At 42.0% G+C, this 11,032-nt stretch overlaps 1 protein-coding gene across 12 annotated transcripts in view; it reads right to left on the bottom strand.

The window, feature by feature from the left end:
- The window catches only part of LOC127002701 (E3 ubiquitin-protein ligase HUWE1-like), a 92,158-nt gene that overhangs the window by 29,820 nt on the left and 51,306 nt on the right, over positions 1-11,032 (bottom strand). For 9 of the 12 annotated variants that reach the window (XM_050868768.1, XM_050868772.1, XM_050868766.1 and 6 more), the window contains exons 30-38: positions 8,774-8,989; positions 8,119-8,268; positions 6,973-7,130; positions 6,228-6,451; positions 4,878-5,011; positions 4,004-4,210; positions 2,951-3,095; positions 1,597-1,869; positions 904-1,066 (exon numbers count right to left, since the gene is read on the bottom strand). In XM_050868768.1, the coding sequence (XP_050724725.1) occupies positions 904-1,066; positions 1,597-1,869; positions 2,951-3,095; positions 4,004-4,210; positions 4,878-5,011; positions 6,228-6,451; positions 6,973-7,130; positions 8,119-8,268; positions 8,774-8,989 (1,670 nt within the window). The remainder of the gene's footprint in view (positions 1-903; positions 1,067-1,596; positions 1,870-2,950; positions 3,096-4,003; positions 4,211-4,877; positions 5,012-6,227; positions 6,452-6,972; positions 7,131-8,118; positions 8,269-8,773; positions 8,990-11,032) is intronic. The other 3 variants (XM_050868776.1, XM_050868778.1, XM_050868773.1) reach the window with 2 other exon arrangements.

The raw sequence follows: 11,032 nt of genomic DNA, 5'->3' as shown, positions 1-11,032 counted from the left end.
GAAAAAAATATAAGGAAAAAACAAAGCAGGAAAAAGCAAAACATGTTCAACTGGAAAAAATGCAATGTAAAAAATGAGAAAAAAAGGAAACTGTAAAAAAACAAAAAGTAAGCAAGTAGCAGGTCTGGGAGATAAAGAAGAGGAGAAACAGGAGTAGTAGGATAGGAGAGAGAAAAATTAAATGAAATAACTGGAAAGCCTGATCAGTAGACCGTATTGACTCCTGCTTCACAATGGGCAACTTTTTACAGTTCCAGCGTTGCCTGCCGCAGCACCGTGTGAGTAAAGCATTTATTTAAAGACCAGAAGTTGAAATAGTCACAGCTTATAAAAATAATGCCCGTCTAACATTAAATTATATTATACTAGAGATGCTATAAAGCATAATATGGGTATCTCCCAACTTAAGTTCAAGTTCAGTATGGGACTGTTCACAAGGTAGATATGGGCCCATGTACATTTAGTACTCAGTGGTGATGTAAGTGTACCGTACATAGACGCAAACCTTAAAATCTACCAGCAATTGGTAATGTTTATTTTTTCCCGACCAGCAGGCATCGCGTTTGGATGTTTGGCTCAAAACAGTAACCTGTATTCCGTTATCCCAAAACAGAACAAAGAACAGAGTTCACTAGGAAAAGCATCTCTCTCACAGTTCCCCGGGTGACCACATGTGGCACTGTGTGTATAGCCAATACTGTCTACTGAGGAAAAAATTGAGAATATAAAAGAAAAAAGATAGATGTAGGAAGGCAGAAAAAACTCATTTTAAAAAACTGAAAAAAAATGAAAAAATTTTGGAACAAAACCAAAAAAGGAGAAAAAGAAGAGTTGGAGCAGACAGCAGAGCAGAGCAGAGCAGAGCAGAGGTAGAGACAAGCTGTTATGAGGAGTGCAGGTCACCTCTGGAGCATGGTGTCAGTGGTGAGGGTGCGTTGGCCGACTGTGTGGTACCTGAGCACCCCGCGCTGCCGGCTGGGACGACTATTGAGCCGCGCACTGGCCGTGGCGGGAACCTCTCGGGGGTTCTGGAATAGCGGGTGCGTCGGGATGGCATTGCTCCCACCTGAACGAGAGGGAAGAAAACGGGTTATGAAAATTAATCCAAAGAGAAAATGAGTATTATTCTGGTCTGTCTATATCTATATATATCTTTATGGTATTGATCTATATAAGGTATCACTATCCATTTATCTATATGGTATTTATCTATCTATATCTATAAGGTATAAAAATAAAAAAATAAATAAATAAATAAATAACACTACTAAATAAAATATAATTATGGTGTGCAAAGCTCGACACAGATACACACACACACATACAAAAAAAAAAAAAAAGTTAATGAAATAAAAATATTCTGTACATAAAGAAAACATTTGAATAAAAAATAAAAGAAATAAAAAACAAACAAATAATAAGTCCCTTGACAGACAAAAACAATAAAAAAACTAAACAAAACAAAAACAAGAAAAAGAAGTTCAAGACAAAACTAACAAATAAAAAAACAAAACACAAAACAAAAACATAACTAAAAAACAAACAAAAATTAATCCCATCCTAACATTGCAACCCCACCACATCCCCTCCACTCACTGGGGTTGGCGTTGGGCGTGGAGGCCATGAACGCCGGGTCCTCGTGGGAGTTGCCGTGGTGGTGGAGGGAGACGCGGTCCACCCGGTCCACGCGGTCGCCGAAGATGATGGTGTCGATGGTGTCAATGTACTGCTGGTAGGACGGCAGCAGCAGGATGTCGTCGGAGTCCCTGTCACCCGGGAGTCGGATGAAAGCCTCCTCCAGGTCCTCGTAGGCCTCGTCGAACACAGAACCCTCCTCTTCCTCCTCCTCGTCCTCGTCATCGTCGTCAGCTGGTGGTGGAGGGAGGGATTTCAACACGATTTTGTCCACTTTGAGATACTGTGGTGACTAATATTATGTTTCTTTATGATTACGACCTTATTATGTTATTATTATTACTAAACTTTTCTATCTGTTAGTGTGTGATAGGGTGTCGTGTATGCCTTTATGCCTTACAGCTTTTTATTATTGTTATCTATTACTATCAAACTTCTCTGGTGACTTAATTTTTTCCCCTTGTACCATTATCATTTTTAAACACCGAACCCTCCTTCCCCCTCCTCCTCCTCGTCAGCTGGTGGTGGAGGGAAGGATTTCAACACGATTTTGTCCACTTTGAGATTCTGCGGCGACTGCGTTCTGTGATTTCCTACCATGTGATTTAAGCCACTTTCTTCCTTTTGTCGCTTATACTTTTCCGCCTTTTAACTTTAAATGTCTTTTTTTCTCTCATTGCTCTCGTTTTCATCCTCAAACTTTTCCGCCTTACAACTTTACTCATTTTTTTTAGCTCTAGTAACTCTTCTTTTCATGCGTGTACAATTTTAGAACTTTACATTTAGGCAACTTCCCCCCCTTTCCCCTTCCTATAATTATCTTACTTATCCTGACTATTCTCATTCTTTCCCTTACAACTTTATATTTAACCCCTTGACTGCGGATTTCCTACAAGAAGACATCACTAAGCTACAGGAATGGAACAAAAAGTGGCTGCTACAATTCAATGAGGAAAAATGTAAAGCCATGCACCTTGGGAGAGGAAATCCAGCATACCAATACTATATGGGAAACACTCCACTATCCACCACAGAGGCAGAGAAAGACCTGGGAGTGTATGTTACCAGGCTACCAGTGAAGGACAAATCCGTGCCAATCGCAGCGGACGGGTTAAGCAACTCCCCCCCCTTATCTTTATCCTTACTATTCTTATTCTCTCCCTTACAACTTTACATTTAGCCACCAACTTCTTTTTCCTTACCTTCGAGCCTTCCAATCACTTCCAATCATATCTTTCAACAATTTCTCAACTTCTCTACTTCTACAAATCATTTCTAACCTCACGTCTTCCACCTTCAAAGTCTTTACACTCACCTCCATCCTCCTCCTCTTCCTCTTCCTCCTCCTCCACCTCATCATTGTCATCTTCATCGCCGTCGTCGTCTTCTCTCTCCTCGGATGACTCAGAAGACGAGTCCTCCTGTTCCTCGTTGGCTCCATCTTCACCTTCGTCCAGGAACTGTGGAGGGATTTTTTAATATTTTTTTATAGAGGGTGTAAGAAGAGGAAGTGGGTTAGTGGTGAAGGTACAGGTGGGGGGAAGGAAAGACAGCAATGCACAGTTGTATGGTGTAAGTTCGTTAGTTTTGTGACATTTTCTACGGACTTAAATTGATAGTTTGTCCTCCTGTGATTTATATATTCTCTTTTTATTACTTTTGCTATGGTTTCTACTGGAGTCTGTCATCTCATATTTTCTGCCATCAATTTAGCTGGGTGGGCTGGGGTCATTCTTAAGCATTTCGGCACCTAAGCACACACATTTGACAGGGCTTTCATTGGAGTTGTGGGCATTCCCGTGGGTAGTTTTATGACACTTTTGAGATCAACCCTCACACAGTTCTAAGCAGTATTTTCTCTCTCTATCCTCTGGCATGGCTTTATGATGACTTTATGATGGTTGCATGATCATTTCTCTGTACTGTGAACTTAAAAAAGCACTTGTCATAACCTGATCAGTCTCCTCTTTGGCCTTTGAAAATTGTTGATGTGAGAGGCGGGAGTGTCTGGGAATACTGACCCTGTACGCTGACTGCTGAGGCCATGATATGAACCCAGGCTTAAAGGGCCAATGGGATGGAGATGAGACCCACAGCCACACACATCTATAGCATTTGCACCCAACTTTACTTTTTATTGCTTATTTTGTCTGTCCTCCTGTGACTTAAATTTCCTCGTCTTTTGCTACGTTTTCTAGAGACTAAAGTTGGTAGTCTGTCCTCCTGTGACTAAAATGTTTTTCTGACCTTTTTGTACATTTTCTACTGAGTGAAGTTTGCAGTCTGTACTTCTCTGACTGTGGTAACCTACTGATGATTACAAGTTCTTCCCCTGTCGAACCTCAGTCAGCACTCCACCTACACACACCTGACTGTCAGAGTGGGACACCATCCGGGAGTCGTGCAGGGTCTCATCGGTGTCCATCGGGGGATCGGGGTCAACAATGTAGGTGACGGTGGCGGTGACGGTGTCTCGGTGCGGCTGCGCTCTGCCACCCCCGCCTGAGCTGTCCTCAAGAAGGTGGTCGAGGATTTCTTCAAGCCCGGCCTCGTCGCCCTCCACCAGCGTTCCATCCTGAGGGGGAGGAATGAGGGAAAATGAAGGGGAGGAATATAGGGGAATAAAGGGGATGATGATGATGATAATGATTATTGGGACGTTCATCTTGGCGCCGCAACTGCAAGGTCATATGGCGCCGAATAAAAGATAAAATAAACTAGATTTTAAAAATATACTAGACCGTATTTATAAAGGGGACGATGAAGGGAAGAAAACTAGGAGGATAAAAGGGAGGAATGAGGGAATGAGGGAGAATGAAGGGGAGGAAATAGGGAGAACGAAGCTCATTGCCCTCTACCCAACCCGCATATCAGGTTCAGATGGGCTGTAACCTTAGTAATGGAGAGCTTGGAATATGAGCAAAAGGTACACACAAGAAAGGAGGTATTTTTTTTCACTTGACCTTCATTTACTAAAAAATAAATAAATAAATAAATAAATAAATAAACAGATCAGCCAAACATTTTCATTCTCACTCACTCTACTAACTACACCCCCTTCACTCTTGTCTCCTTCAGTGGGAAAAAAAGAACAGATCATTTAGGCAATATTCCCTCACTCTACTTTTCCTACACCCTCTTCACACTCGCCTCCTTCAGTGGGAAAAAAGAACATATCATTAAGCCAAAGTTCCCTTCACTCACACTAACTCTCAACCAATAGTCCCGTCACCCCCACTCACCTCATTGGGATGCGCCTCTGAGGTGGGCTCCAGGCTCTCCCCGGCCCCTGATATGTCGTGTTCGGTGTTCTCCGTGTCCTCTATGGTGTCATCGCCCTGGGCCCGCGTCGCCTCGCTGTTGGTGGTGCCCGTGCCTAAGGGAGGAGAGAAAATGTTGCTTAGAACTGTGTGAGGGACTTGACCTTAAAATTCATATTGCACATGGATTTATTTGACGAGGAAAGAATCGTACGGCTGCCAAACCTTCACAGAAAGTGTGACGTGTTCAGCAATTTTGGGGCAGATAACTTTTAGAAATTGGCTGGTGTAATGAAAACTGCCAATATTTGGCGGCACCTCCCCTTAACCCTTTCAATACATGACGCAGACGTCAGCATCACAGTATAGAAAGGGTTAAGAGGAAATGAAAAAGGATTAATCCCTCTTCTAAACCTCTTAATCCTCTTCCATTTCCTCTTAAGAGTTTAAGAAGAGGATTAAGAGGTTTAGAAGAGGATTAATCCTCTCCCATTTCCCCTTAAGCCTTTCTATACTCTGACGCTGACGTCTGCGTCATGTATTGAAAGGGTTAGAGCCAAAGTCAACACCCACATGTTAACTAATTAGGAATTGTTTATATCCCTCTTTTTACAAATTCTTCTCCGTACTTCACTGTCAGGCTTTTAATTTTCACATTCATGTCTGCTCGTCCAGATTTTTATTTTTTTATTTTTTTACGGGAAAGGAAGCAGCTCAAGGGCAACAAATAAAAAAAAAAAAGTAAAAAAAAAAAAGATAATCGCTATATATGTTCCCTTCATACCCTTTCATGGATCTCAGTAAAAATAATAACAACAATACAGTAGCCTCTCAATGCAATAAAGATACCAAAGAAATTCAAGCTAAATGGAGGTGATATTTCAATGGGATTTATGGATCCAAGACTAATGGGACTTTTTATTTAGTGTGTGCGTGTGTGAACGACTCATCTCAAGGGGAGGAATATGGGGGATAAAGGGAGGATGAAGGGGAGGAGACTGGGAGAATGAAGGGGAGGAATAAGGGAGAATGCAGAGGAGGAATGAGGGAGAATAATGAGGATGATGATTATTGGAGCGTTCACCTTGGTGCTGCAACTGCTGGGTCACATGGCGCCGAATTTAATACAGAAATATTATACTCTAAAACAATAAAACCAGAAAAACAACACCAATAAAACTATATAAAACCGGTTAAAAATAAAATATAAGATAAAAACAACGATAGAAAGTCAATGAAAAAACAAGATCCTTAAAGAAACACACCAAATGGAGCGTCTACTGTTCTCGGAAGGGACGACACGCTGGGCATCGGAACACGGGTCACACTCACCAATGGGCTGCTGGGCGTCATCACTCTGGGTATTCTTCTTCTTGGAGAGCGATGGGGGCACGAATGAGGGCAGGTTAACGATGCGCGAGACCAGCTCCAGGGGCTTGAGGGCGGCGTTGACGGTGGTGGACATGTTGGGGGAGGAGAGGTCGAGGCTGTGGGGGATGCGCGCCAGGTCTGTGACGAGGCCCTTGCGCACCATCACCCGGATCATGTTGTTCATCCTACCGGGGGAAGCGGAAAGATGACGATGATAATGATAACACAAAAATCGAAGGTTCATATTCCAGTCTATGCCGTGGACATGAGACACAAGGGAATGCGTCATGGCTTTGTAAGGGTTGCCAACAATCATCGTTAACAATAATAATGAAATAGTAATAACACTACCACAACACCTCGAGTGCTTCTTATACAAAAATCTTATGGTCAAGACTGCAAATCATTCCTTAGATTTAATATCACTATACAGCAATTGGTTCCAACATTATATCTGCTCTTTTTTTCCGTCTTCCTCTTTTCTACATGACTCCGAACCAAATAAACTGTGGGGAAAGATTTAAGACACACCATTTTTATTATCATCAATGACCCTGTTTTCAATCATGCCATGCAACCATTCTGCCCAGCCTGCTAGGCAAACATAAGGCAGAATCCAATCCCTGATTCTAGCCCACTGTACATTGAAGGCAGGAGCCCAGTCCATGATCTTAGCCCAATGTGCACTCCTCCGCCAAGGACCTACCCATGCTGCTGCTGCTTGAAGCACATGTTGTGGGGCTGGTTGAGCTGCGCCGGACAGGACTCCATCATGGTGCAGATCAGCCCCACCAGCGCCTGGATGCGGCTGTGCTTCTCCACACTCTCGTGGAGGACGGTAGCGCGCCCCAAAGCTGCCTTCACCTGGGAGGAGATTGACACGGTGAGGCACATACTTGAGGCACACCTGAGGCTGCCTTTAGGTGAGGAAAGTAGAACAAGTCTTGCCAACCTGTGTATCTCTGTGTGATGTCTACCTGTTCTCTTCTTCATTTAACCCGGTGGCAGCGATGGGCCAAATTTGTGGCATTACCGTGTATCAGTGACGGGCCAAATTTTTGCTATGATATAAACCCCCAAAATAGATGATGCATAAACTGTTCACAAATGCGTTGATATATATTATGAAATGGTTTGCTCGAGTGATGATTTTTTCTCATTTTTCTCGCTTTGAGGGGCCTTTAAGAAACATGATCCCTGCAGCTACCAAGTTAACATCCTTATTTTCCCTGATGGGGTTGTTAGATGGATCATTGAAGTCCTCGCTCTTGCTCTAACACCCTAAGCCCCCAAGTAACTGGCCTTGACGGGGTGGCCATGGCAGAGGGTCTCTAGGTCTCCCTCTTCACACACTCCCTTTCCACAACAACCACAAGCCTCTATTATCCTCTCTCCTTCATGTATTCCTCCTCAATCCTACCATTCCACCTCACCAGTGGTTCATTGGTGCATAAACTACCATCCCAATTTGCTTGTGCAACAGGGTAATGTGCAATGAAGGTTTAAGCTTTGTGAATAAGTGAATTGCTGTAAGATTCAACGAACACCAAAAGCCTACTGCGAATGTTTTGGTCAACATCTGGATGTTACCTAAATGCTACCAATCAAGCAAGACTCTACAACCTAGCTCTGTCATCAAGATGGTAAGACACCTTATATTTTTCTTACAGGAAAAGGAGGCAGCTCAAGGGACAAAAAAGGGGGATAGAGAAAGCTCACTGGCACTGCTCCAGGAAATATTATGAAGTAAAAGAATTCCAAAAAACAGTGTCAGAATCATTTGGGAAGGTGTCTAACTATTTTTTCCTGGCAACAGGCCTAAATGTTGCCTCAAACAGTTCCCCACACTCACCTCAGTCACCAGGATGGTCTGGGCGTCGGGCGCGTGGTTGCAGGAGGCCAGCGCAGCGATGAGCACCCGCACGTGGCCGGCCGTGTCCTTGTCCGAGGCGCTGCTGCTGCACACCAGGTGGTCCAGCATGTACGCCAGGGCCGAACACTCCTGAGGCAAACGCAGAGCCACCTATAACTCATGGACACACACAGACACACACAGACACACACACACACACACACACACACACACACACCAACAGAGGAAGACGCACCTCACAAATATGCACACACAAAGGGAGAATCACTTTATTTATATATAAGGATGAAAAACAAGGCCTAAGAATTATTAAATACTATTTCAAAAAGGGATCCAGCTACATGGCGCTCATTGGTGAAAATAAAAACGTTGACATCAATGAAAACTTGATTCTCTAATAAAGAATGATAAGGAAGAAGAAAAATATGCAGTAACACTTAAGGGATAAATTGGGAACAAGAATCGATATAAAAATGGGTCAAGGGGAGGACTACTCTGAGCTTGCAACACATCTAGGTAAACACAAACAAAAACAAGGGAAGATAAAACAGATGTATGACAGACAAAAGAACAAGTATGAATAAACGTAGCATGTCAAGAGGTTACAACAGGTTATGGCGGAGCTCCAACACACCTCGGTTATCTTCTCGTTGGCCCCGGCCGAGTAGTGGTGCTCGGTGACTAGCTTGGCGCACCCAGCGTAGGAACGGACAAACTCTGCCAGGAGCTTACAGATGAGGGACTTGGAGAGCAGCGGCTTCTTCTTCTTAGCTGCCTCGTCCACCTTGTCGCCGCTGGCTCCCTTGCCCTCGGTGCCGGGGACCTTGCTCGTGTCACTTTCCATGGGGCTCTGAAGGAGGAAAGGTCCCGGTAATTAACAAAAGGTAAAGTTGTGACTATATGCTATGGCTGTGGCAACAGTTTGAGATTTAAAACATATTACACACTATAACCTTTGCAATACATTGCTGAAAAAAAAGAGCTAATTTTATGTTCAAAAAGATAATTTTTATGTTACAGAAGAGAATTAACTATTCTTTTCATTTGCTAAGGATATTGTGCAACAGATTCAGTTAACAAATAACTAAACAAGTAACTACAGCACACTATGACTTTTGCACTAAGTTGCTGAAGCAAAGCAGAACACGTTATTGAGTAACAGAACTTCTACACTACTGGTGAGCTGGGGTTGAATTCACACAAGCCTAGGTGCTTGAATTAAATGCCAGGAGGGTGAGCATCTTGCAATTATTTTCAATATTTCATTGCCATTCAAGCAACTAGCATGCAAGACTCCCACTTTCTAGGAGTTATCAAGTAGTACAGCACGGATAGATCTTAATGCCCGTTTTATTAAAACACCTTATGAGCAAACTTGTTACAAAAGATGTGGTAACCTGAGCAAATTTGAAAATTAAATATAATTTAGCTTTTACTGGTAAATCAAAATGTCAAAATTAGTAACTTTCATTATCAACATACTCAGTACTGTTGTACTCTTTCAATCTAAATGTTTAAAGTTTTGTAAAATTATGAAAATCTTAAATTTTGCAAGGGCTTATAAACTTTGCATGAGGTAACTTAATCATTGGAAGGAATTAATAAAAAGCTAATAAATTTTGGGAGTTGATGGGAACTTGAAGTTTCCCAAGTCCAGCTGCTGGCTACTTGAAACACAGTGAATTTCCATCCCTGATAAACAGACATGCAGAGGAACTAACCAGCCAAGACGGTGACCGTGGCACCTCAAGCCCGACACTAAACATTAAAAAGGCCGTTGGGTTTTAACATCTACCCAAGACATACAAAAAGAGATGAACCAAAGACTAAACCAATAAGAGATAGTGGCATTACTTAACAGGAATTTGATATCTACACAAGAGAAATAAATATGAGAAGCATCGTAGAGGCTGAGGCAATGGACAGAAACAGTAGGAAGCACAACATCGACTGTCTAACCTCAGAAGATATTATGGAAAAACCTGATGTTAAACAGATGATGATAATGAGGAGATAGAAATGAAGAAGAGACAAACCAAACAGACTTAACAGAAAAGGACAATTGGCTTTCATAATCGACACAAGACAAACAGGAAATGACAAATCAAACCTTAGGCTAAACAAAAAAGGACAATTGGCTTTATCTGCACGAGAGAGGAAGTAACAGATAAAAGACAAAACAGGGCTATTAGGATTTTGATGTATAGAGAGAGGAAGAAAGGGAAAAAACAGCTATTGCCATTACATTTAACAACCTTTTAATATCTACACAAGACAGATAGATAGGAAGAAAGGGAGAAAAAATGAGCTGTTGGTATTACACTAACAAGCTTTTGAAATCTGCACACATCGGAAGACAGGGAATAAAAATGAGACTGGCATTACATTTAACTAGCTTTTTATATCTACACAAGACAGAGAAGATTGGAAGAAATGAATCAGCCCTCAGAAACAGAACTACTGGCTTTTAAATCTACCCGAGAGAGATATGAAGACAGATCGAACAGACTATATAGAAAAAACCTACTGGCATTACATTTAACATGCTTTCAAAATCTACACCAATGAGAGATATGAAGAAGAGAAAAAGAACTCCCGGCTTTTAACATCTACTCAAAACAGAGACAGGAAAAGACAAATGCAGATAAGATAGAAATGGATCAACCTTAGACTTAACAAAAAAGTACTACTGACTTCCAACACCTACCCAAGAAAGATTGATAGGAAAGGACGAACACAAATGCAGATAAGATAGAAAAAGATCAAACCTTAGACTTAACAAAAAAGTACTACTGACTTCCAACACCTACCCAAGAAAGATCGACAGGAAAGGTTGAACACAAATCCAGATAAGATAGAAATAGATCAAACCTTAGACTTAACAAAAAAGAAC

This window comes from Eriocheir sinensis, chromosome 24 (assembly GCF_024679095.1).
Source record: "Eriocheir sinensis breed Jianghai 21 chromosome 24, ASM2467909v1, whole genome shotgun sequence".
In the NCBI taxonomy this organism is placed as follows: domain Eukaryota; kingdom Metazoa; phylum Arthropoda; class Malacostraca; order Decapoda; family Varunidae; genus Eriocheir; species Eriocheir sinensis.
This window is presented reverse-complemented; position numbering and strand designations above follow the sequence as displayed.